We start from the raw sequence: 27,443 nt of genomic DNA, 5'->3' as shown, positions 1-27,443 counted from the left end.
ATGGGGGTATAACACACCAACACTGTAAGAAGAAAAGTCCACAATTGTTCAAATCATGTATATTTCTGAAGCAACAGCAGGCAAACATCACTTTTACTGTAAAAGCGATACATGATGTCATGAGCCATGAAAACGAAATCAAATAAATTTACAAATGATCTTATCCTGGCAATGATTTGTATGAATGTTGACGATTTATCTATCAAACTGAAACGCGATAAGAGATGAAACATTTCCTTTAAAACGTGAGTGAAACAGTATGTTTTTAGGTCAACAACAACAGCCCATAAAAACAAAGCTTGTGTATTCGGGGGCAGAGTTGTGCAAATGAGTAAACATTTCAATACCACGATCAAAGGTAGTAATTTACTCTGCATGTCCAGAACACACTCATGCACGCAGGCGCGCACTCTAATTATGCTCTCATAGACACGAGACAAGCACACAAGCACACAAACACACACACACACACACACACACACACACACACACACACACACACACACACACACACACACACACAAACACACAAACACACAGTAATCATCCTGTTCATAATAACCCCTGTAAACACAAGTAAACAGATTTTCCTGAATAATAGCATGGAAAGAGAACAAACCTTTAACATCTATAGTCAGGATAAAGTGTGGGCTCCTGTAGAGTTGTGTTCACATGTGGCAATTTTTATTGACCCCCCCCACCCAAAAAAAAGCAACAACTCAAATTTGTCGGGATATTCATGTACATGTAAACATGCTCTTTGTCTGTGGGGTCTGATGTTGCATTATAGTAAACAGTCATGCCCATTATTTTTTTTACAAAACAATACAAAAAGATGATGACTACACATGTAAAAAAAAGACTAGAAACTGTTGCACTTTATTCATGCCACAACAGAGATTCATGTGCAGACTGTAGCACCACAGAGGAGATGATAAAAGCAGAGCTATTTATGATCGTTTCGTCGTCAATTCTGTTCTTTATATGTCTCTAAAAGCAGAGTGGCCATCTTTATCGTGGTCTGATTCATAAATACAATCATTCATGAACCACCAGTGGACAAAATGATCTGGGGCTAGTCCTTTTTGCTGGGAACAAATATATCTCCCGCTCGCCATCTGTGACTGAACGGGCCTAACGAAACCCGATAGAGGCCGCAATCAGTTCATCGGCAGCTCACACGCGAGCACTGTGTGTGTCGTCTGCATGTCTGCATGTGTGTAACTGGCTGAGGCTTTTCTCGGTGCAGCTGCAGTATCAGTTTATCAACATGTACTGTTGATATACAGCATCAGCGCTTGGAATTTAAATTAAAATGGATTCCACATGCTTTGTTTACTCACCATTCGTGTAAAAAATAATTCCTGAATAAATGCTGTGTCCCAAAAGGAAAAACTGGAAGTATATTTTATGTGAACCTAATGTCACTGCAGTTGAGTTCTGACTAAAAATATATATATATCATAGCAAAAACATCATCTGAAATAAAACTGATCGATTTCTTAAGTAGGATATTTAGTTTGATTTATTCAGACTTCTCACAGAAAGAGGGCAGCAGGGGTGAAGTTCTTAGAGAGGCTGGGCCGGATAGAAAAATATGCTTGGGGAATGTGAATTAATAACGCTCCCCTGTCCTCAACAGCAACTGCTGAGGTGCCCTTGTGCAAGGCACTTAACCCCAGCGGCTCCAGTGGACAGTGACAGATAATAGGAAGCTTCTAGGTGTGAGCTCACAAAACCTTAGGAACATAAAGCACTGGAAAAAAATCAAGCCTGCTCAGTTCAGTTCAACTCCTCCTGGACAACTAAAGGTGAAATCAATCCATATAAATATATTCTTGCTGTCTGTACAAACTTTCTGCATCACATTTCTGGGTTTCAGCAGTCAGAGCATCCAGAGGGAAACACAACACAGATAGATTATTTTCAGAAACATGTGGGTCACTGTAAGCATCTTCTGCCACGGTGACATCTGCTTGCGCGGGAAGCTAGACTTTGGGGCGATGATATACAGAGGAATACAAGGGGCTGGCAGTCCAAAAGAAAGCAGCTCTGGGTGATCACCTCCCACAGAAGTGCAGCGGCACATTTTTTGGCATGTTTTCTTCTCCAAAGCCCCAGGCTTGAAGCTCCAGCCTGTCCTCCTCCTCCTCTCTGTCATCTTCCTCTACATCTCCCTCCTCGTACAGACTGGGCTCCTCCACAGAGGTCTCCATATTTGGGTTGTAGTGACCGAATGCCTGCGCCTCACTGTACTCATAAATGGTGGGGAGGCTGCTGCGTAAGCCAAAGCGCCGCCGCAGGGCCACGAGCAGCGGCTGCGGCACAGTGAAGATGTCGACATTGTTGCCCAGGTCGATCCAGGCCAGGCTGGGGAACTTCTTAGGATCTTTGACTGTGTCTGTCAGGTCTTTCAGGATGGCCACTGTCAGACGGTTGCCATTGACAGCTAGGATGGTGAGTTTCGGCAGGCCGCTGAGGTAAGGCAGTAGCAGCCGTAAGCTCTCGTCCTGCAGCTCGGTGAAGCTCAGGTCTACAGTCGACACTGCGTCACTGCTGCTCTGGAGGTAGAAGGCCACGCGGTGGACGTCTCGGCCAGACAGCGGGATGCCTGACAGGTTGACCACGTCACCTGACAGTTTCTTCTTCAGGGTGGTCTTCAGACTGTGACAGAGGAGACAAAACACAGTTCATTTTGTTTACAAGTTGCACCTCTGAGGCACAAAGTGGCCATCTGTTGCAGACAGTATTAAAATTGCTCTTCAGCATTAGCAGTCAGTTTTCCAAAAGTGTGTAAAGACAAACGCTCTCTATGTAATGATACCGATTGATTGGTTATTGATTTCTGTAATAGGGTACCACACTGTCCCACAAATACAGGGAAACTCCACAGTATGCAAAAAAAAGAGTTTAGAGAGCGTAGCAATCAATGATGTTAAGAAGAGAATTTTCATTTAAATGTGTCTTGGTCTGAGTCCCTCAAGCAACAAATTTTGTCTCCTGGGCCGAATGTCATCCACTGAAAGACACCAACTGTGTTCAGTTTCGGGTGTCACTTTTTCCCGTAAAGTCATCTCTAAGCCAGCAATAAGTCTCTACGTACAAAACAACCACCAAAGGCAATAAATGAATAAGTAAACGATTGGAAATCAGCGTGAATGAGGCAAAAGTAAATATGGTGCCCCCCTGTCCGGGCAAGTTAGAAACAAATGTGTCATCTTGTTCTGAGCTGGGGTGGTAGTTGCACCCCTGGGAAAAGTGTCATTTTGAAAACAGGGATACAGGAGAGAGACAGATCCTTTTCTTTAGATTTTTAAAAATCAGGTCACATGTGTCCAAAATACTGCGAGTTCCGGGTGATTGAACCACTGGGGCTGATCAGCAAATTTGAAAAACGAGAAAATTCACTGGTGAGATCCTTTTCTTTCTAACGTTGCAGCCAGTGAACATCATGTAAAAACTGTCAAAAAGCACAGCAGCAATAGGATGCAATAGACAGTGAAAAGTTGTAGTGACTCCTTTGAGTCAGTAAGTGCAATTCTAAAAATACTAAAATGGACTAATAGGACACATCATTCCTCGTAAAGAAAAGGTTTGGCATTTGGGAAATATATGTATTTGCTTTCTTGTTGAGAGTTACATGAGAAGACTGATACCACTTTCATATCACTCTGTTAAACATGAAGCTATCGCCAGCAGCGAGATAGCTTAGACGTGGTTTAGGACATAAAAACCCGTAAAATTGTAGTTTTTTACACTTTGGTTTATGTACAAATTAAATAAACAAGATATGGCATGTTAATTAGTGAGCTTTAGACATGCTGGTAGGCAGTTATTTTTACAGTTGAACAGAACCAGGCTAGCTGTTTCCTGCTGTTTCCAGTCTTTATGCTAAGCTAAGTTAGCTGACTGCTGGCTTCAGCTTTATATCTAGTGTACACACATAACAGTTGTTAAAACCTTCTGATCTAACTCTAAGCAAGGAAGCAAAAATGCGTATTTCCCAAAGCTTCCTTTAAGTTTTGTCAGAATTTGATACATTTCTTTGAGATATTGTGTGGGACAGACGGGAGGATAAAAAGGTAGATGATGGATGGATGATAACATTGTAGAGGGACAAAACTGGGCAAGAAACAAGCGCGATAAAGGCAAGTGATCATCTATTTCAGTCGAAATGACTTCAGACAACAGGTGTGAGGTCCCAGGACATGGCATTGTAACGTCAGAAGGACGTTGGACGCTAACGACTCCAATGTTGGACAGACATTAGTTGGAAATGAAAATTGTGCTGACATCAAGACCTGACGTTGGCCAACTGACACGGTGACGTTTTGTAGATGTTTTGTAGATGTTTAGCAGACGTTGGGTGTCGGTGACCATATCTCACGACTAGAATGTCGGTATGTCAAGATGGCGTTGGAATGAGATGTTTGGAAAACATTGGATTTCGGTTGCGTAGCAATGCAACTTAAAACCGACAAAATATCAATGCCATCTTTCGTCAGTATTCTACGTCAAATTACTGTTGGCATTAGACGTAGTCCTGAAGTTGAATTCTGGTCACCCGATGTCACAATCTACATCCAACCAAATTTCAAGGTCTAACAAAGTTGGTGGCCAGCTGCGCGCCTGCTGGGGTCAATCCATCCTGAGGAAAAGTACTATTATAACCAACACACCTGTCAGGGTGGATCATTGTATCCCTCACTGCCTCTGATAGCACTCGGCAATATGAAACAAAATGTTCTCTCCATACCAGAATGTAGTCAAATATGCATAGGAGCTATACCCCAGCTGATGCATGTCATGGTCGCACCAAAGTGTTAAGACAGAGCCTGCTGCAGTGTATAAGACCCCTTTGTTTTTACTGGCATTCGAACTAGGAAAAAACCAGAGCGAAGACATCTGCCATACTAACGACCATGGGGTGGAAGCGTGGGAGACTCTGTTTTAAAAAGATGACAAACAGGAGAAAAATGTTCTGTTTGACTGGCCTAAGGTTTATCCTCTCTTTGTCTTAGTCCCACTCGCCTTTGCTCGTCCCTCTGTTTCCTCAGGCACAGCGAGGATTATCCCCACATCTCTCTCTGCTCTCTGGTCTGTCTGGGAGCCTCATAAATCGGCAGACTGTGCTCTTACATCAGTCACCTTCTCTGCTCGGTTAAGGGGAAGAAAAAGATCACACTGGGGGTGTGATTCGCAAGATTATTGATTCTAGGGGTAGGCTATAACTCATCTCTCCCTCCTTCATATACTCACTCTTGCTCACTTCCCCTCACTTTCTTGCTCTTTCTATTTCTTTGCCTCTTTTTTTTTCTCCACCATCTTCATCACCATCAATCTCACTGCCTCTGTTGTTCCTAATTTGATCAACTGAAGCACTTGTATTCACTCTTTCATTTTTCTTCTTTCAGTGGCTTACTTTAAAGGTTATGGAATTAACATCCTCATCTGGCCACTTAAGGCTCCAATAATGCTGTACAAATTAAAATATCAAGACTTCAATCAGTTTTCATGTGAATGCAACTAATAATTATTTTTTTTCTTAAGTTAAATGATTAAATGATTAATCATTTGGTCAAATGATTCCTGTACTTGGATTTTTAGGACCCTCTAAGAAATCGCCAGATAAATCTGAGAGGTATTGAGATGATTAACAGTATATTAAGTATAGTTTATTTTTTTGACTTTTTATAATCTTTTTATAAATTAAAATTACTGGATAATTTTACATCTTCTGGCCTCTAAAAAGTATTCAAATTCTTCATTTTTCTTCACTCTTTAGTTGAATTGGCCACTATCTGTAGATATATGCTACCTGTAATGAGGAGTTGTTAGTAAAAACAGCTTTGTCTTGAGGGGTAACAAGCCAAAAAGTCTGGGAACCACAGGTTTAGTCCTTAAAATGTATTATCATTCCCGTGAACCTCAGGTGACATCTTTAAATTGCTTCTTTTGTCTGATCATCAGTCCAAAACCTAAAGATTGAAACCATTAAACGGTTGATCTCCTTTGCTTAATAAATTCCTTAAAACAATAAACCAATTATTAAATTGATGTTTAATAATTAATTTTCTGTAAATTCGACTAATAGGTGAATTGACTGAATTTGAACGTCACTGACTTTAACCATAGTTTCTGAAAATGTTGGGAAAGTCTGACTGCATCTGCAGCTTCTTGGCACACTCGACCACTCCCGTGACTTAAGGCTTACTGTACCACTGCAGTTTACTTATGCACCTTCCTGTAATGAAACCGATTATGAGCATCGACTTTTGTTCCCTTGGGCTTAATTCCTAGGAAGGTTTTCCTGCTTCTGCTGGAGCACTGCCCTCTCACCTGCTTGCTTATGTTTGTGTAGGAAGAGCTACGGCATGAGACAGAGTCAGGCGGGGTAGGTTCTGTAGCTGAGTGGGTGGTGCAGGGGGAGGGTGGGCTCTAATGTGCTTTTAATGAGACTGAGTAGAGACGACTTCAGACTTCCTTCCAAATCCGCTGCCTCCAGGCTCCGTGGGCACAGTTCCACCCACCGGCTGCTCGACTGGCCGCGGGCCCAAGGGCACAGCTAGCATTTCTGAAGCCACAGTGTGAACTGTAGTCCATCACCATGAAATGATAAAAACACAAACAACAAAATGTCTCATCTCGCTCCCTCTGATGTGGCTGCCGCGCTCGTAGGCAGTGGTGCATATCCTCTTGGACTAACTCAGACACAAACAACTTCAAAGGATAGTCACCCCGTATAAACATGTTGCGAAACAAGAGTGTCCCCTGTACTGGGACTCATTTAAAAGCAAATAACTGAGGCAAAATCCATCTATTGACATCCTCAGGAGCAACTGACACAACAGTGCAGGAATCTAATAAAAGCTGACTCTCATGTCGAACTACTGTCTGCTTAAATATGGGTTCAGGCAGACTGTCTAATTGCTTTTCAATGCCTGTCTTTCCTCAGGGATATTGTTAACTTTTATGCACTGAACAAGGGTCCTTGCTGTTCAATAGTTATGTAAACCCCAGAAGTAGGAAATAAAACATCTGGGGTTTGTGATGTTGAAATGGAGTGCAGGCTTAGAGATCGCACTAATAGAAAAGGAACAACACCAGAGGATGTGTCTTTTAATGATGCATTTTAAAAACTGAAATATGAGGGATACGCTGCTGAAGAATCAGTGAATCCATCTGCATTTAAACAGCACTGGATGGAGTTCATCGTTCTCACAGGCTGCCAATGGTGATGCAGAGATTTATCCCAGACAGCCCCAGCTGCCCAGCGACAACTGTAACAACTGCACACACAACACATCTGCTCCAGCAGTGTCTTTTTATGCAAATTTATGGATATGTCTTTTAATATGTTCAAATACAGTATAATATAATCACATCTAAACTTTGTTATTTACCACATATAATATTGTATTTTTCCATCTTTATTCTTTTGTGCCATACATCCCCAGACAAGATAAATGGTTTTCCATTAAAAGTCATGGCAGATCCATTGATTTCCGCATTCACACTCATTTTCTAACCCACGCCTAGTCCCACTAATTGTCAGGTTAGTCCCCACTCAGTTGAGTTGTCTCCCGTGATGTTACAAAAGTTAAGTGCTCATTATCAGCGTTAGTCTGCAGCTTCCCTTCTCCACCATTCTGCTAATCAATTTCCGCTCGAATGCAACCAAACGCTCCCTCTACACTGAAGCAGAGAGACATGGAGAGAGGAGAACATTTTAAAAAGGGCTGAGCCTACGAGTACATTCTCCTGGATTAAAATGCAGTGGCGTTTTTACGAAGAGAGTCGTACAACCCCTGAGTGTTCTGCCACCAGGGTGAGAGTTAAAAGCAAATGGCAGGAGAAACTTGTAATCTGCTCACCCACATAGAATACATGTTCCCCTTCGTTTACTCTCATGAATGAGTAATACATCAAGAGACAGGAGGGAGTGTTAAAGGTTGTATTTTTTCCCTCATGTTCATTTACTGTGGGATTTAATATAACAATGGGTGGTGATTGACTGCCTGGCTTAGTAAAAAAAATACATTTAAGTGTTTGCCTTTTTTTTCCCTGAGCATTCACACTCTTTTTCAGCACTGCTGTACAACCACAGAGACTTCACTGGAGCTACTGGGGCTAATGATTTTATTCTCTTTTCTAAAAAGACACACTACATACAGGATTCAAAAGTTTTGGATTTAAAAAATAGTACAACAATTTGGGAAATATGCTTATTTGCTTTGTTTGCTCCTGACACTTATGAAAAGAGCGATACCACTAAGGCCACAGCTAAGGATTATTTTCATTATCCATCAACCTGCTGATCATTTTCTCGGTTCACTTATCAATTTCTTGGTGTATAAAATATATAAAAGGGAAAAATGTCCTCCGCAGTTTCCAAGACTCTTCAGTAACGTCTTCATATGTGTTGTATAGTCTGACCAACAGTCCAAATCCCAAAGATCCTCAATGTACAATGACACTGTAAAACAAAAATACTGACAGTGGAGAAGGTGGAACCAGAGAATGATCGGAGTTTGTTGCTTGAAAAACTTAAACGATTAATTGATTCAAAAAACACTTATTAATCTTATGTCAATTAATTGATCAATTGATCGGTAAATTTGACGCGACAGCTAGCAGCTGGTTAGCTTAGCTTAGCAGAAAGAGTGGAAACAGACTGGAAACAAAGGAGGAAACAGCTAGTCTGGCTGTGTCTGAAGGTAACAAAATCCACCTACTAGCACCTCTAAAGATCACCAATTAACACATCACCTTTGTTTAATCTGTGCAAAAACTATGTAAAAATACATGTAATTGAGAGATATGAGAGTGATATCAATATATTTTTTTAAATTCTTGGCAGGAAAACAATTTAGCGCATGTCCCGAAATCTGGAACTGGTTCCTCCTTGTTTATAGATGTGTAATAAGCCAGCTAGATAAAAACACAAAGCAAGATAAGTTAACAAACTTGATGCTAAAAGATTATCTCTTTAATGGTTTAGGCAATTGCTGATCTTTAAAAATATTACTAAATCATTTATTAACCATTAATAAAATATGTACAACTTATAAACTCTTTATAAAGCTGTATTAGAAAGTGGTACTGTTGATTTGTCTCACAGGCAACTTAATAGTAACGGGTGAGAAAATATTTGCATCTTAATATTTTGTAAAAGTCATTTCAAAGTATTTCACTTGCTGTCCTGTGGCCATTCTGTTAAAAACTGCAAAGATCAGGTAACTTCAGTTTGCCACTGAGCAGATCAGAGATAATATATAGTATCTCAGCTGAAAGGAAAAATATCTGTAATACAAATTCAAATTTATTTCCTGCTGAGCATGCAGAGAGACACTTTTCAGGGGAATGAAATGAAAGCACTTGAGAAACATTGGATGTGGATGCTGTTCCACAGACCTGTGGGATCGGTCAGATCAATGTCTGCTTCATCAACGCTTTGGCCTCGACTTGTTTATTCCTCGGATCGATCTGAGCCGTTTTGCCTCCAGGCATCTGTATAATACATGTGCAGTAGTCTGGCTGAGCCGTGGGAGATCCTGCCAGGGTCTAATGTACAAACTCATGCTTGAAAAGTGAGCGGGTAAAGGACGGCTTCTTTGTTTCAGCGCTTGTGTTTTATCTGAATCTGCCTTCGGGCCTGTGACCGCGGGCTACAGTGCTGAACATTTCCGGAACCAGTTTGTTTAACTCAGCTCAGTTTTAGCATCAAATATGTGACTCTCATGCCTTTGGACAGTTTTGCCCGTGTTAATGAGAATCCTTTACGGTCACTCTGAGCAAAAAAATGCGGTTGAATATGTCATTTTCTTAACTATGCGACTGTCACACTGATACTCCGGTTCTGTACAAAATGTACTAAAGTGGTGACTGCACATACTATCCTGTGTCCTCCAGTTTCATGGAGATAATGGCACATTTTCTGGGAAGGAAAAAATAGCCCCAAAGCTCATTTGGATTTGGATTAAATTTCAGTGAAACATTTAGTGGATGGGGTGATTAAGGCTCCTTCCATTGTAAGGCGTCAATGGAGCAGCTCCAGGCTGTGCAGTGTTTTGACACCTCAGATCAGTCACTTGCTTCTTGGAAACTTTGAATGCCAAGTTTGGCGGAAAGTAGCAACGTTGAAGTTAATACAGAGTGAACGGATGGCAGTGATAGGAACAGCACATATGCCCTTAAAAAGAAAAAAGGAGACGCAAATCATAAAAAAAAAAAAAGGGGCCAAATCCTCAAAATACTCAAACTTGTAAACAGCTACATCAAATCCTTGAAGATGTGCTGCCATTAATTCCCACCAGTCTTTTGTGCAGATGTGAAGGTGCAGTTTTAATTAGCACACAAGACAGAAAAGGGGGCTGTCTAGTGCAGTAACTTTTAATCAGCTATCAGCTACTCCTTCACACAACTCTCATGGGTTCTTTGGACATAAATGTGGTGCACAAAGAGTAATGACATTTTTCTTCAATGCAAAAGACAACCTACACCAAAGTGAGAAGCAGAGCAATGAAAGGGGGAACACGACATATACAAAAAAGAGAAAGAAGGAAAGAAAGAAAATGTCCTTATTTCTATTGTAAATTTCCCTTTCGTTACCACTCCGCTACTCTCAGTTTACACAAAAAATAAAACTAAAACATGGATTCTACATGGATTACTCCTAAAAACATGTGACTTCGCACCATAGGTAAAAGCGTATTTGTGCTGTTGTGCCAATGATTATAAAACAACTTGGTACAGAATGTACCATAATGCAACTGTGTAGCGTGTAAAATGCAAAATGTGCGCGGGTGAGCTATAAATTCACCCATGATTTGATTTGATGCGACAAACTGGAAGCTTAGAAGAAAAGAATACTGCGACAGAACACACAGAAAACAGTTTGCATTACATAACTGTATATCATGGAGGAGTGCGCCTGTGTCTGCTATATTATGTCAAGGCACAGTTATGAAACCAGCATTAAAATGCAGGGCTCTGAACACAGACTGAGGGGCTTGATCTTGGGGAGCTATCTGTATCAGCCCTAAAGGATCGAGACCCACAGATGATCAGAAGCACAACAATCCTTGTTTCTGTTATTCTCAAGCAGCAGCAGCAGCCTTATCTTAGATTTACAGTTAAAATCCAATCAATGTGAGCTTAAGAGGGGTTAAATCCCTGGATAAAAACCAAGGATGTCTTTTAATGCTGATATTTAAAGCAGCGTGCCTAAAGTTTGTAAATTTCTGTTAAATTAAAAAACACCTTCAACCTCGTGTTTACTGATGAACACATTTAATCATCCTAATTATTTCTTTATGGCCGTGCGCGTTGAAGATAGGAGCGATGGATACTGAGCGTCTCCTCCTCATCCTCCCCCTCATCCTCCAGGATCTCAGTCGTACCGCAGGAAGCCCTCAATTATTCATGGACGAAGATGGTGGCTGGATCTTTAAGTCTCTATTAAAAGTGGAGGTCAAACAAAAAGCTGATTGAGCGGACTGAGTGCAGCATGCAGTCAAGTGGAACACTCCATATCTGAACAGAAATTTGACCAGAGGAAGTAATCCTTTGCAAAATCCCGACATCTGTGACTGTGCGCTTGAAAAATCCAAATTCATATACGCTTTAGGAGTCGGCCTTGCAGCTTAGGCAGAAGTCAGGCGTGCTGAGTCAGAGCCTGTTCGGCCTTCCAGTGCTCACCCCGGGGGCGGGGGGGGGATTGGCTCTAGAAATAGGTCATACACGTGTTAAAAGCGGAGGACACATGGCCCAGTGTACATATGCCACATGTAAAGTTAATACGTTGAAGAAGAGTTATGTTTTTCATTTTTCCAGAAAAGGCACAGCAGCTGTGTATCAGAGAGCAGGTATGATCAGATTGAAAGGTGACAGTTTATTGTTATTAAGGGGCCTTCGTCTCAAGGTGAGATCATACAGAATGGTAGGAAATATTGAGCCAGTGGCGCACAGAAAAAAATCACTGGGTTAAAAATTGATCCAGTGCGAGACAATTAAGGGGTTAACTTTACCCAGTGCCAATGGGTAGAAAACCACCCAAGACAAGGGACTGTTTTTATCCAGTATTTAAACAATAATATACAAAAGTGACGCTATCACTAGGTCAAAACACCCTCTGGTACCGGGTCAAGTTAACCAACTATTATGTAAGTGCTATATTGACCCACACTGGATCATTTTTTACTGTGTAGACTTCAAAACGCGTCGGTGAAATGTCAGTGGCTATTATATCCAGAAGATCAACAACACAGAGAATTTAACTGTTATAAATAATAAAGTTCTATCTTTCATTCTTCTCAAGTCATATTTTACTTTGCTACACGTGAAATTTGGAAAATTACTTGTGTGTTGTTTTTTCAAGCTGTCATTTGTACAATGGATCAAGAGACTTCCTGGTTAAAGAAACATGTAACAAGACTATAGCCATGCTAGCAGAGCTTTGGGGCTGTACCATGGATGCGCCGGGGCTGTACTGAGGCACATTTCGAGCTAAATGCTAATGCCGGCAAGCCTTTTCACAGGAACCATGCTAACATATTATTATTATTAAGCTGGTATAATGTTTGTCATGTTAACTATCTTATTTTGGGTGCAGTGCCTTAATAATATTGCTGTGGCCCTGGAAGGGAAGAAGGGCCGAAAAAAACAGCGAGGAAGGGAAGTAGAAGGGATTTCTTTAAAGATTAGAGCAAATTACCATGAGCAGAGCAGGGAGAAACTGGAAAGAGAATCCCACTAAGCACTTCTCTAGTGATTAGCCGGTGAAAAGTCGTCAAGGAAACCAGGGATAGAAATATAGTCGTTGAAATACAGTGGAAAAGTTGGTCATAAGCATTCAGAATATTACACAGACGTCTAAAAAACTTTCACAACTCAACCAGATATACTGTAGTTTCAGTTAAGATGCCTGGACGGCTTTTTCAATGACTAATGCTCGCAAGGGTATGAGTCAAAAATAAGAGGATGAGGTGAGGTGCCACTAAAGGAAATTAGCTTTTAATCCTGTGAAGAAAGACAGGGAGAAGGTGGTGATCTTGTTGAAGTGGGAAGGACATTCAAACACTGGTGATTTAAAGAAGAGAGAGATGAATCTGTGAGCGTAGTCTGGAGGAGTCAAGATGCAGGTCACAGGCTGGTGTGCAGGATAGGCAATGGCTCCTAGGTACAGTATGGAAGTGGCTATGATTTTTATGTCGGGGAAGAGAGTGTTTCAAGACCAGAAGAGCTAGAAGAGGGTTTCAGTAGTTGGGACCCATCCCAACTACTGAAACGATGATTTAAACTTGATAGAAGAGCAGAATCTCTAGTGAAGAAAGTTGGGATCTGAAACTTGTTATTGAGCTCAGCCCTACAACTTTGGGTTGTAGCTTCAGCACGGTTCGTACGCTATGTTGTCTGGTGTCAAATCGGGACACCTAAGCTGCCGGTATGCTTCATCAGAAGTGCTTGTTGGATGGTCAAACAGCATCAGAATCACACCCACCTTCTCTCTTCAGCTTTTGTTTTTGATGTGAACAAACAAACACAACAAAAAATGGGGTTAACCAGGTCTCGACAGTCTTTCTTCATTCATGGTGTGGCGTCAGCAGTTCCACACAAAAAGTGGGAGAGGTAGTGTGAATGATGTAAAAGGAACTTGAGAGAAAAGTTAAAACTCTGCCTTACTTTCTCACCTCTGCACACCTGGACGATCACTGAGTGAGGAGGGCGTGATCGTCAGATTGTGAGTTTCAGACCCCCCCCCCAATTCCGATGTCAGAAAGGTGGCACTGATAGGGTATTTCAGATTCTGTTGGATGACCCGACAAACATGTTTGACGCATACTGATGCCTTCAGCAGCCTGAGGAGGCGTCAGTGTGGTGCTGTCGCTGCTGATGGGAAGGTGAGGAAGAGGGCAGGAGTATCTTTGTCCTGTTTAGCGCGGGTTCTAGTTGAGTTCTGATGTGAAATCATGTTGGAGTTCAGCAGAGAGAGAGAGAGAGTTCAGAGAGTAGCGAGAGAACTGAAAACCTAGTGTTGGAGACCGGCCATTGGACCTGATGGTCCTGGTTTCTTAAGAGTTTTATCTATCATTGTTTGCATAATGAATTGTTGACACTGTTGACATGTTAAAATTGAAAGACATTAGGTCATTAGGACATTATGTTGAGAGCATTTGTATTATTTCCCCTGTGCAACATGAAATGTTACCAGATGTTGTTAATAATTGTGAAATCAGAAGAGAAATTACTGTTTTGACCTCTTGTTATCTGAAGATGTTTAACCTACTAAACTCTCATAATTTACTATTCAATCACATGATTTACGATTTTGATATGAATGAAGCAAAAAATGTCAGAAGCACATAGATTTCCTTCAATACGTGGAGTGTCTTCTTAGTATGTGAAGCTTGACGCTGGAGAGAAGAATCAGTCTTCTTCTTGAACCACAGTAATTTCTTTAAATGTACTGAAGTCCGTAATAGCTGCTGTAAGCATCAATTGTTGCCTTGCAGTAAAGACAAGCGATGAAATAACATCCGTAATTGGAGTCTAACCTCATCAAAATGTGCTGGAAGGGCAATTTTTGTGTAATAAAAAAAAATTAGCTTGATGAATCTGAAATTCAATACCAATTACAATAACATTAAAGTCTCCTCTGGGGACTCAGCAATACTGTATTACTCAAAAACCTGGCACATGTCGCTGCAGAGAAAAAAAAAGAAATTGCCTTGATAATGTGTAAAGTGTGACACACTTGCTTTGCAGTGACAGTGTTATAAAAGCAAAGCAGGCTGGAGCAATAAAGCTTGAGTTATGATTTCTGAGTAATCGCTGGATGATTTGCAACCAACAGCATATATTTCATGAAACCAATCCAATTTGAGGCATGCTTGGAGAGCAGGCTGCAGCACAATTCTAGATTCATCACACAGACTTTTTAATATCACTTCATGATAATAAGAAAGAAAGCAACATAGGTTATGTGATAGCGAATGCTTTTCCATTCTTAAATATGAAGAATTGTTGATCGATTCGAAGAGAGGCAGGAAAAAGAGGGAAATACACGACTTCTAATCGGCAACCTTGCAGTGATTCCACCTCCCCCCTTTTTCTCTCCGTCTGACAGAGCGTTTCCCCAGAGCCTCAGCTCAAACTGCAGAACCGCTTTGTGTGGCAACTGTTGAACAAAATGGACTCTCAAAAGAAGGAGAGAAAGATTTCACAGGAAAAGCGGAGAGGAAGAAAATCAATGCGAGGAAGGGATTTCGAAATAGGAGAAATCAAAGGGCTGGGAACAAAACAAAACAAAAAAAAAGGGAAAAAGGAGAGCAGGGAGGTGAGAGAGGAGGAGACAGAGACTGAGAAAGAGAGAGAAAAGGGGGAAGGAAGGATCGGGATTATTTCCATTTCTGTCATTGAAGAAGATCAATGACAGAAAAGCATCTGAAACCATGTAACTGTGTCCTGATGCGTCATTTGATCAAAAGGCATTAATTCCTGCATGTTTTAGACAGTGTAGTTATCATGGAGAAAAGAAAACAGTTTGGTCTGACTCCCACAGTAAAAGGCTGCTGTCTGGAGGGGTTGCAGTGGAGGCTGTGGCAGAGACAGAGCCTGCTAATGAGCACACTGGGAGAGTCTGCCTCGCTGCTCTGTTGAGTGTTATTTTGAAACATTGCATCCGAGAAACTTGGGCGGGAAGTTAAACAGATCTGTCAAAAAATCTCTGAAATGGCCCAACATTAGAGATGTTTTTTGTTTTTTCTTATAACATCTCCACAAATGTACCTGTTGCTTAGTTTGAGTTGGAGAGCATTCTTATTTGTTCATACAACGTTTTCACAGCTGCAATCAGCGTCTTTCTGTCGTTCTACTTTACCTCTCATGGGTGGTGTTTCAGCTCGTGTGAGGCTGTTTTTGTCATAACGGTATGTTTCGGCTGAGAGGCAAGTGTGAAAATGAACGTATCATCCTGGTGACGCCTCACAATTAAAACCTGACTACAATTTCGTTCCGGAGTATGGCAGAAAAAAAACCTTGATGTAAGAAACAACAAGGATAAAAGTATAAGTAAAATTCAGAGAAGTATTTCAAAAATGAAATCCACAAAAGGAAAAGAAAAGAAATCCATCAAATCCGCAAAGTTGAAAAGCACAGCCTTAATTTATCACAGACTAATTCCACGATTTAATCTATTTCTGTCACCCTGGAATTTTCTAAAAATGATTTTCTTCCATCAACTTTCATTGGCATAAGTTACTTTCAGAGGTGTGGCGCAATTTTTTCACCTTTAATTAAAAAATGAAGGTGTGGATGAATTAGGTTCAGACCGATAGTGCATTTCTAGTCATTATGGGACTCTTGCAGAATATTATTAACACTACGGTTGAATTGAGAATGAATTGAGTGAACAAATGCTCGAAAACAATATGTGTTTATGTTCAAAATGACAAAGCCCTGTAGCAGTTATAAAGGGGGCAAAGGACGAAGTCAGGTGACGTTATTGCAGAGAAACAAAGCCCATATAGGAAAGAGGGTGGGTGGATGCATGGGACACCAATGTCCTTGGGAGACCCTAACTAACTGGTTTTTCAACAGTGATTTGTAACGGTGCTGGAAGTCACAGTTAAATGACGTTCTGCCGATATGTGGTGTCAGACCAGAAAATGCTTCTGCGTGTCGTTCTAGGACAAACAGTGTATTTTTTGTGGTTTAATCTGGAGGACTTGCAGAGCCCAAATCAGAGCAGTAGGGTTGGTTAGAGCTGCATTAAACAGGTGAGGCACTGAGTGTATAGGATTGTCCTAACATTAGCAATGTCCGTGAACAATGCTCAAGTTCCTCATACCCTACCACTGAAATATCACACCAAAAATGATTCCTTCCCCTGCGACTGCAGCAGTAATAACCTCAGGTCAGCATACAAATGGTCAGCCTCTGAATTATAACCACTCATACGTAAAACTAATGATATGCCGGAAACGAGAGGACCAAATTATTCTGCTGGGTTGGCACTGTGTTGTTTTCCACCTCAAAGATAGCACACATTTGAGAAGAAAATGTCACCACATAATCTAACAAATATGAAATATTAGCAACAGAAACGCAGACTTAATGTGATTTTATTGTTAATTATCTGCAGTTCTATTTTTAAAATCCATTTTCCTTTGTGGCAAGAAATCCAAGGACAAGGACTGCACGAAGGGTGATTCCCCGGAAGCAACACAAGAAAACCCTAAAATCTAATTAACACATTATCACAAAATTACTCTTAAAACACTAGGGGAAAATCTTCCCAGAAACAGGCAAAGGATTTCCGACGAAACCTCCTCGAAGTCACGCTAGTATTTCAGGGGGGCTCTAAGGAGGGTTATGAGTGGCATTGATCCTTATGAGGATGTGTTTACTGTGGCAGGAACTGTCGACCTGATGAGTGATGGCACAGCAGAAAGGACACACTCACCAGGCCTGAGACTTCCTCCTGGGCACGCTCTGTCTAGTCCACTTGGAGTGAGGGGTCAGGTGGTAAATGAGCTGGCGGCAGATCTTGTTGGTGGACTTGAGGGAGTCAGTCTCCTGCAACACAAACACAAAGGACAGATGATGGACGGCAAATACAAATCTACTTCATATGCCAAAAGGTTAAATATCTACAAAGTAGAACTCATTTATAAATGCTGGATGTCAGATCTCCCTTTCTTTTATTCCTGCAAACTACTGATTTACATGTGCTAACAAAGCATTTCTCTCTTGTCCTTTGAAAACAGCTGCTTCCAACATTTTCTACATCAACATTAATTTAGTTTCCCTCGTGCCTCAGTCTTGCTCCATGTCTCCTCCTCCTCCTCTTTGCCTTCTCTTTTCTCTCTTCCTCCTCCGTAAAAGACGTTAAATGGAATGGGTTGCGCTGAGCAGGCTAAATCTAATTAATGGTACAACACGACTACAAGAAAGAGGCAATGTGGCGAGAGAGAAGAAAGACAGTGGCAATTTACCTGAAGGTGATTAACCATTCCGGCTGCCGCTTCTTTTCTTGGGCGACAAACAAACACGCCTCATGCTTCAAAATGCTCAGTGCTGTTGCTTGAGCCACTTGGATGACTGAACACGACGTTACAGCAGCGCATACTGATTCACAATGTTAAAGTATTATGAGAACACTGTGGTCTGGAAGAATCAACAGAGTCCCTAAATGTGCAGTGCTGTAACTATGTGTTAGAAAATGAATCACGGGTTAGTAAACCTGAGTGCATCAAAAAAAAAAAAAAAAAACACATTAAATGAACTGTCTGTAACTGATGACTGTAAAATGCAAAACACTCACAAATGATGTGCCTTTTTTAGCCCCTCAATATGTCCCTAAAAATATATTCTAAATAAACCTCGTGCGTGGTGGAAAATAGTGGCCACAGAAGCTGCCGGGCCTTAAATCCAGCACACTGCTTCTCTGCATCCTCGTCACGTCTCACACAGTATCCTGCCACAGGTCGCCAGCCAGTCAGGAGAACCTGGCTGCCAGCTCTCACTTTCCCTCCCTTCCTGCCGGGGTTTCCTCGCCAAAGCAAACAGAAATGCGATTAGAGATTCTTACTGGTCATTATCATCTGAACTCGGTAAGTACAAACTAGACCACAGTGACTTTATCTTAAGGCAACCCATCTTTTCCTATCACAGATAGCTGCAGACTTCAGATAACGGTAATGGCCCCTAGGTCTGTGTTTTACAGCTTCTCTGAGGTGCTTCTGTAGCGTCCTCACCCTCATACCTGAGTTTGAAATGTAATTTGAATTTTAATATGCCTGATTTGTATGCCAAGCTACAAATGGAAGGGTTGACTCTCAGTCTGGATACATAACAATTTATATCTTAAAGGACCAGTCCTGATTTTAATGACCATGTTAATCTGACTTTCATATGCATAAAGAGTTTGTCTTAATGATGAAAAATCTGTATTTTGTGCATTCAGGCAGGTTATACTGCCATGTTTACCAATATGAATGATACAGCATCAAAAACCATTAATAATCTACGCTAGGTTGTCGAACATTGGTCTTTACCTGTCAAATATAGTAAATTATAGCAAATTATAGTCCTTTGTTTGAATTATGGTGCTGTACCAACCCTTTGCTTTTGGACTGTACCTTTAGGGACTGTAAGGAAATTATTGATGGGGGAACTGGGCTGAACATTACATTTCAGTTTGTAAAAAAACCAAGGCCCTCCCCGGGGTTATTCATGTTTTCTTTGAACCCCTCTCTTGTCTTGAAATAAAACCTACAACACCCTCCACACAAAATGTGAAAATAATATAACACTGGTAAATGACTTCAACTTGTTAAATCATGTAGCCCAATTTAAACCTTATTTGTTCGTACAGTTCCTCACAAACAGTGAGAGGTATCTGTAGCCTGGAACTCCATGGACATCACAGCACCAGTGGACTCCAGCAGCACCAGCTTCTCCAGTTTGTTCCCGCTGGCCACCTGTCAGCTGTCACTACCATCAGAGTGCTCTCACTGTCGGTGCCAAAGCCACGCTGCCCCAAAGGTCTCACTGCCACTGACCATGGCCACCAGCCATGCTGACCTCAGGGTAATGACCACAGGGCACCCGCCCACACTTGCCAGTAGGAAGCAACCCAAACAGACAATCTCACACACCTGCAGGAGCAACGCCGCAGCCCATTGCAACTGTGTGCTGAAAGAGCACGGGAGCAGCAGGGAAGTCAGACCGCGAGTAAAACTCTGACTCAGTTCCTCCCTTTGGCCTTGCCGTTCATCCCTGACCTTGCTACAACCACCGTACAGCATGCAGGTGTCCCTCTGTATAGCTCGTTTCTCAGTTCTCATTTTGACCTCCAGATTTTCAACACGAGGACTTAAAAAAAAAAAAGTGATAAGCCCAGAAGGGCCCTGGCTAAAAAATGCCTGAAAATACATGCTCAAAGTTAAGTACTTAATCTCAAATGATCATCCAAAAAAAAAAAAAAATTAAAATCAGTTGAAACAATTTAGTCTAGTGAATAACTTGATTCATTCTTGATATATAGCATCTCAACATGACTAAGCACATTATCAAAGAAGATACCAGTTGTAACTGTGGATGTTGTTTCTGTTTCCACATACGGATGATGTAAATGAGGCCCACTGAGCACTGGTAGTACCTCTTCTTCACATGTATTGCACTTTATTTAGCACATTTTGTTTTTCCATATTGTTATTTGACAATATGGATGTGTGTTATAATTCATTATATCTGTCAACCCTGTATATTATAACATCTGTTGCCTGTCTGACCTGGGGAAGGGATCCCTCCTCTTTTGCTTTTCTTGAGGTTCCTGCCTTTAAAGAGTTTTTTTTCTACAGCTTGTCCTCGTCTGAATCGAGGCATCTAAAGCTAAAGGGCGTCGCATGTAGTACAGATTGTAAAGCCCTTTGACCAAATTTGTAATTTTTGGACTATATAAATAAAACTAATTTGGCTTGAATTAAAATGTTGTGCTGAGCCAATCACAACATGATCCAGTCACTTACTGTATGCCAAATCTGTGAATAGTATGCAGGCTCCCTTCATAATAAAAGTCAATATGTCAGAATGCTGAACATATTTTAACACATCAAGAGATGCATAGTGATCCGTTATGCTAATGGCTAAACACTTAAAATATCATTTTCCATGCTTCCTAGCTTCTGTAGTTGTGTTTGTAGGAGGCAAATTGACAGTTCATTGCTGTTGCAAGGACATAACAAACATGACACGTGAACTTAGGCATGGCGAATAAATGTGGACGTGTTGCAGCTGGCCTCTGTCCCGTGTAGGATTGTAGCTCTTGTTAATTAATGTGGAGTCGGTTATGTTTCGAACAGAGAGACAGTTTTTCGTGATTCCTACCCTCTTTGGACACTGCAGGTCCCGGGCCAGACCGAGCAGCAGCTCATGAGAAATGGGGTCCACCAGGTTGAGAAAAGCTGCGTTCTTGTACAGAATGTCATTGAGGGACGTCCCCTGGAGGCCCAAGTCCTGAGGGAAAAAAAGGGAGAAGAAAGTGATGTAGTGTGAACTTTTACTAAATGTAACATGTGCTGTACAATTCCAGAAATTCATTTCATTAAAACAGCCATGTCTTAACCTAACTGAATTCAATATTCAACTGATATTTCATGGATAGTTTCATGAAAATAGATAATAATAATGCTGGTTCTGGGCTACAAGGTTTCACTTGTAGCATTGCCCACACGAATCTTGTAATTTTCACAAAACAAAACTCTAAACCATCTGAGGAAATATATTTTTTGATTCCAGTTCAATGCACTTCCGCTTTCTACCTTCTATCTTCAGAATTCATAAGTAAAAGAACAGCTTAATAAAACCAGGAACCAGGACACAACTCCAGGGGTTGATGATATCTGTATCCTCTTCAGGCTTTTTTTTCTATTTGCATTGATAATGTAAATATATTGAAGCTGCATCTTCAGGTAATGCTTCATATGCTGACGCGTCATTAACAGCCAGCGTTTGAGACACAACGTTTTCAGATGCATCAAAATGGCCCCGCCAGCATGCGGCAACCACTGCCTTTTCAGGGAAGATACCAACACACATGCACACACAGCGCACAAAAAGCAACAGCAAACAGCAGGGAAGACATGAGACTGCGCAGATGAAACAAAATATTAAGAACTTAAAAGGTTTGAAGAAAGTAAAATGGATTATTTCCCTCCCAATCCGTAACAACTGTTAAAAGATGATTTCCTCTGCTCATGCATACTCATTGTTATATCACTGACATAACTGCTGAAAACTGTATGAAAGGAACAGAAAAACATGCTTCAGTGGACAATCATCCCCTTTTTCTTAGCAATGACTGTTTTATGTCATGTTAAACTGTACAAGCTGCGGAGTAAATGCCGTCAGCTCTATAGGAAGCGAGAAGCTTTTCAAATAGCAGGCTGAAGCTCGTAGCTGTGTAAAACATGCTCTATATGCTCTGACAGCTCTAACACTTCGGGGCACAGTGGAGGCAAAGAGGAAAACTCCCATCAGCATTTTCTCCTCCTCCAGCTTTTGAGTTGATTTATCACAGTGGAGCTCTGTGGGATTCCCTGACTCTGCATGGGCTATCCTCCAGACCGGCTCTCCCTTCAATAAACCTCATTCAGTGCAAACAGTGCGTACCACTTTTGTGAAAATGGGAAATGGGAGCACAGGAGAGGAAATTGAGGATTAGTTTGCAACGATGATGATGATGATGATGATGGTGTGTGCGTTAACCATGTAGTGCAGCTGCAGCGTCAGATAAGTCTGATTTTGTGCAGCTCTGTGGGGGATTCACGGCTGAAACCAAAATATGCACAGAGATATGATCCCATGGATTAATTTGACTGATTCCTTATCATAAAAGCATGAAATGTTTTCCTACAAGTCGCCAACAGGGTGCCGGTATATATGCTTGCATGACTTCAGATACCACTACAAATGTCCTTGTGAAAAGCTGCATATCTAATCTGAAGTCTGCCTCATCACAATACGTCTGAATAAAGTGCTGAGCTCCGAATTGCAGAACATCTTCCCACACTAGCAGTTCATTAGAATCCAATTAAATACACTGCACAGTGCGACAAATCCAGCCCCGCAGTTTTCTGCTTCAGTGGAGGAAACACGTCACAGCTATCAGGTGATGGACCCTCTGACTCCAGTTTTGTTTACTTGCTTCTTTTCTATGGACTGAAGGATTAATTCCTTCTTTACTGGACTGACCAAATGTTCCGACCATGATTACATGGTCACAAATCCAAGTTTTGAAGTCAAAACTGCCTGGTCGTCATCTGAAAACATAAAGCTGTTTTCCTGGAGTTCCAAAGACACAATTGCCCAGCCAGGGGCAACAACTGAAGGAGGACGAGGCCAATATGTCATCTTGGTCAGATGTGTCAGGACATATGAGGGGTAGTTTCTTCTTATACGCTCTAACACGACTATACTGTACTTCAAAAGGGCATTTTGCTCACATCTCCATTATTATTGCTCAGTTGCATATGTGATCTTGCCCACAAATCTAAAAAAATGAGTATATTATGGAAATATAATTCCCCACCTAAAACGCTGTTCACTCTTTGGCTTTCAAATGAACACTTGGCTCCGGTACATGGATTTTACTCCTGTGCTGTAGCTACAGGCCGCATACACCTAGTGCCAATGTTCTTTTTTGCTTTCTTGCTGAGAGTTAGATGAGAAGATTGATAGCACTCTCACAAAGAGTGTCTTTCTGCTAAGCTAAGCTAACAAGCTGCAGGCTGTAGCCTACTTAGTGTAAAGGCATGAGAGTGGTATCAGTCTTCTAAACTAACTATTGTCTTTGTCAAGTTATTACGTAAATGTGGTTTTGTGGCAAGCATTTATCTTTTTTTTTTACTGGGTGTCATTATTTGAAAATATACAGAAAGGCAGGAAGGACATGTTGCGAGAGAGAAGGAGGGGGAGGACACCCAACTGGGGCTGCAAGTAACGATTATTTTCTTTATCAATCCCCTCCTGAACTATCAAACAACTAGCATTTTTGCTTGAAAAATTATTTAAACATTTTGTGTATTGACAAAAGAGTTAATTATGACGAATTTTCTGTCGATCATCTATTCGTTGCAGCTGTACATGCAGCAACGGTCCCTGGCCTTGCCTGAACCAGAGATGTTGCAGTTATGGGGGCTGCATCGTAAACCACTTAGCTACAATGCTGCTCTGTGACAAGCATTTATCAATGTGTTAAAATGAACAGTATGGGCTACATTTTGCTTAGTGTTAGAAAAAAATAAAAAATAAATAAAAATTTAACTTAAATAACTCTTCTGTTTTTCAACGCTCCCCCTAGGCGTAACAAAACACATGCATTTGTTCAATAAATATGCTATACATTTTACATTGAAGTATTTAAAACTGAATATATATATATATATATGTGTGTGTATGTGTGTGTGTGTGTGTGTTTTAATAGCCAACCGTAGACGTCATACAAAAAGGTCTGCATACCCAACAGAGAACACTTTAATTAGTATCTTCTCCATTGCAGCACATTGGTTACTCAGTGTGCATGCTGTAGAGCGTAACTGATATGACTATTTGCTGATTCTTTGTTTACTAATGAATATCTAGAGGATCCCAAACTAATTAACTTAATGGCCCAAAAGCCAGAGCTGCGATGTAGATACAGCGTGGAAGACGGTGTTATTGGTCCCACTTTGTAATGACTTCCTTTTTGTGAACGAGACGTGTTCCAGCATCCATCATCTCAAGGTGATTATCTGCACATCCATCCATCCCTGAGAGGAAAAAGCTGCTTTGCTGCCGGAGAACAACAACAGGAGAGCTACTGCCAGTTTTTTTTTCCTTTTTTTTTTTTTTTTAGTCTTTAAGTATTATTAGACAGACACTTGGCTTCAGCCCCAACAACACACAACACTAGCAGCACTCTGGTTTCACCTCAGTGTGCAAAGGAGAGAGTATTCGTGCTTTGTGAGCAGTTTAAATGCCGAGCTAAGGCAAAAGTCACCCGTGCTCCCGACCGAGAAATCTACATGTTGATCTTTAAAATCCTTGTTCTTATAAGATATGAATGGCTGCTTAATTGCTTTAATAAATATGGACAGACACAGTGAAGTCTTAGAGGAAGCCATACATGAGTCACACCCCTGCTGCTTCACACAAATAGGAATATGAAGCTCTACAGAGAAGTTTAGATTCATCCCACATTTTCAGTATTATATCCTCAGTTAATGGTTTCAGTGCAGAGGTTCTTACATAACTGCCGTCAGTTTAGACTTTTCAGACACCCATAGTTTCCCATCAGCATTTTTTCCTGCTTTAATCTGCACACATCTGTATAATTCTTTCTATGGCACTGTACAGATGGGCATGGGGTTTTCATGACAGGGGGGCCCTCTTGATCAGAACTGCTTTTGTCTGAACTTCTAAACTGTTTTCCTTTGATCAATGCACAGCTACCAGAAGGCGACGGAAAGCTCAAGCTGAGCTCTAAAAACTACCCCCCCCCCACCACCACCACCCACAGTTTGGATAAATATTCAGAAAGTGAGGAATAAACCCTGGAAGGTGTTACACAGGAATGTGTAACAGATTAGACAGAAAAACCTTACCTTAGCTATAGTTTTGAGATACAAAGCTGCGAGAAAGAAATGTTTGCACAATGCTGTGCAACAGGGACAGATGAGAGATATTTAACAATGCTGCATCTGGATTTGGATAAACTGCGCCTTCATAAGTGGATTTGTGTATTAAATATTCCCTTTTATGTATATTGCAAACCGTCTTCACACAGGAAGCAGTAAACAATGGCAGAAAGAGGATTATATACAGGAGCTTGCCATTCATGTGGGTTATTAAGTTAGGATTTTCTTTTAACCCTGCAGTCTTAACCCTGAAGAGGCCTTATTAACAAGGGTCTATAGGATGGTATTATCATTTAAAAATACAACAGTCATTCACTATAGGTCAGAGAGTTTGTCACATTAAAGACTGAAAGCAATATTTGTTCATTTTGCCAAGTCTCCTTTTGAACGGCTGTGTTATACTCTGAAGGGGCCTCGCATTAAATACACTCAGTGCTCTGTGCTGTCGGGAAGCTCATCGAATATTCGGAGCATGAACTGGCCGGCTCCGAAACCATTCCCCTCAGACCAAACAGGTGGGTGAGTCGGACCAGCGTCTCACCGGATGAGCCGTGAGTAAGTGCCACTGCGGCGTCAGGAATATTAAACGAGGGCGACAGAGTCCAGAGTCTTTATAGGTGGGAAGTGGCAGAGAGTAAATGATCAGACGAGTTTAACTTTTAGGGAAAAAAATGATTAACGCCCTGACACCTGCCGATGCACTTGCCTGTCACGGAGGGGGGTGGGGGGGTGTTGCCGCGGTGGCCGCGATCGTCGCGCGTCTCGCCGGCTGCACGTCTGGTCTAATGTGACGGGGACATGACAACCGGACGAACCGCTGCTGCATCATGAGCCTGGCGCCTTTTGAAAAGCAATGGCGCAAAGGCAATGTTGCGGGCAGCTCCGACGTTTGCAAACTTCAACGAACACAAAACTCGCCGTACTTCCTCAGTAAATATGTGATTTGCAGATGAAAAAAAAAAAAAAAATCAAAATGGCTTTTAACTCATGAAAGTAAGAAAACTTTTCGCTCACGTACGTGTGCATGTACTAGCCCATCTTACAGTCACTCAAGTCACGTTTCTTCCGTCAACGACAAAGTTTCCGGTACGCCGACAGTAAAGTGCAAACGGATCCAACAGAATGCCGATCCCTCACCTTCCTCAGCAGTTTGAGCACTTCGGCTGCCTGCTCCGTCTCCTGCTCCCGGAGAAGCCTCTGGATTTCCCGGATCCAAGCCACGCGTCTGACATATGGGCCGTGGTTGCTTTTCCGCAGCATCCCCGGGAGCTTGTCGGACTTGAGCATCAGGGAGGTAAACAAGAAATCTCCGCCGCCACTTCTCTCGCTGTCGCCGGGGGCGTCGTTTCTCTGCCGTCTCCTCTTGGACAATTTGCTCTCCAAATCGAGACTTCTCTGTCTGCTCAACTTAGAACCCATCACTCCGGAGAGGACGTGTCGTTGGAAACGCAGGTGCCGTTGGTGGTGGTGGTGGTGGTGGTGGTGAGGAGAGGGATTTTACAACATGCAGCCAAAACATCACACTTAACTTGCAGCGAGATGTGCCGGAATACATCTACCCTCGGGAAAATAGCGCTTCCAAGTTCCAAGGTGGGTCAGAACTGCAGAGCACCACAGCAATACTGCGCGGCCGGTCTCGCCGCCGTCGCCTGCTCGCATCCGTCCATGCACTGCCCGAGCACTCTGGCATCCTTTGCTTTACTCAGAAGTGGTGCGCTCCTCAGCCAATCAGATGGCGAGTCTCTGCGAAGCCTGAGAGGGAGACTCATGTAGGAAACCGCTCCCGGCTTAGCTTTCCAGTCTGACCCCAGAACACAACGCACTGGGTGTTCATTTGACAACCACAGGGAGTAGACTTGTTTATCCCGGTGTGATTGCGGGGTTTTAAGTAATAATCATTTGCTGGTAGTATGACAATGTAACAGATAGATAGATATTGTGTTATTATGCCCAAGTGGACCAGTAACTACAGTTGTGTTCGTTGCACAGGTGTTGCACTACATCGCATTTTAAAGCAGTTCGTATTGTTTCGTCCAACCCCCTGAGGATCTCAAGTTTCCAAGCTTTGACGGTCAGAGTTGTGCAGTCTGTGACCCAGCAGCACTTGATGCCGGCGGGGGCTCAGTCAGAGGGGTTATGAAGAATGTGCATGAGGATCAGAAGTGCTCTGTGGTGAACGCTGACAAGCCCATGGTTCGTTCAACGTACTCCTGGGTGCCAATTATCGGAGGATGTGGGGACAATGGACAATGGGCTGTACAG

The 27,443-nt window shown here is 41.9% G+C and overlaps 1 protein-coding gene across 1 annotated transcript; it reads right to left on the bottom strand.

The window, feature by feature from the left end:
* Window positions 1-1,555: 1,555 nt before the first annotated feature.
* Window positions 1,556-26,810, bottom strand: lrrc75bb (leucine rich repeat containing 75Bb). The gene is made up of 4 exons (XM_040157734.1): window positions 26,319-26,810; window positions 20,893-21,021; window positions 17,465-17,577; window positions 1,556-2,664 (listed from the first exon to the last, which is right to left on the bottom strand). Exons 1-4 carry the CDS (start codon window positions 26,598-26,600, stop codon window positions 2,061-2,063), a joined length of 1,128 nt encoding a protein of 375 aa, XP_040013668.1. The 5' UTR covers window positions 26,601-26,810; the 3' UTR covers window positions 1,556-2,060.
* Window positions 26,811-27,443: the final 633 nt, after the last annotated feature.

The sequence above is a fragment of the Xiphias gladius genome, chromosome 20, assembly GCF_016859285.1.
Source record: "Xiphias gladius isolate SHS-SW01 ecotype Sanya breed wild chromosome 20, ASM1685928v1, whole genome shotgun sequence".
NCBI classification, from domain to species: domain Eukaryota; kingdom Metazoa; phylum Chordata; class Actinopteri; order Istiophoriformes; family Xiphiidae; genus Xiphias; species Xiphias gladius.
This window is presented reverse-complemented; position numbering and strand designations above follow the sequence as displayed.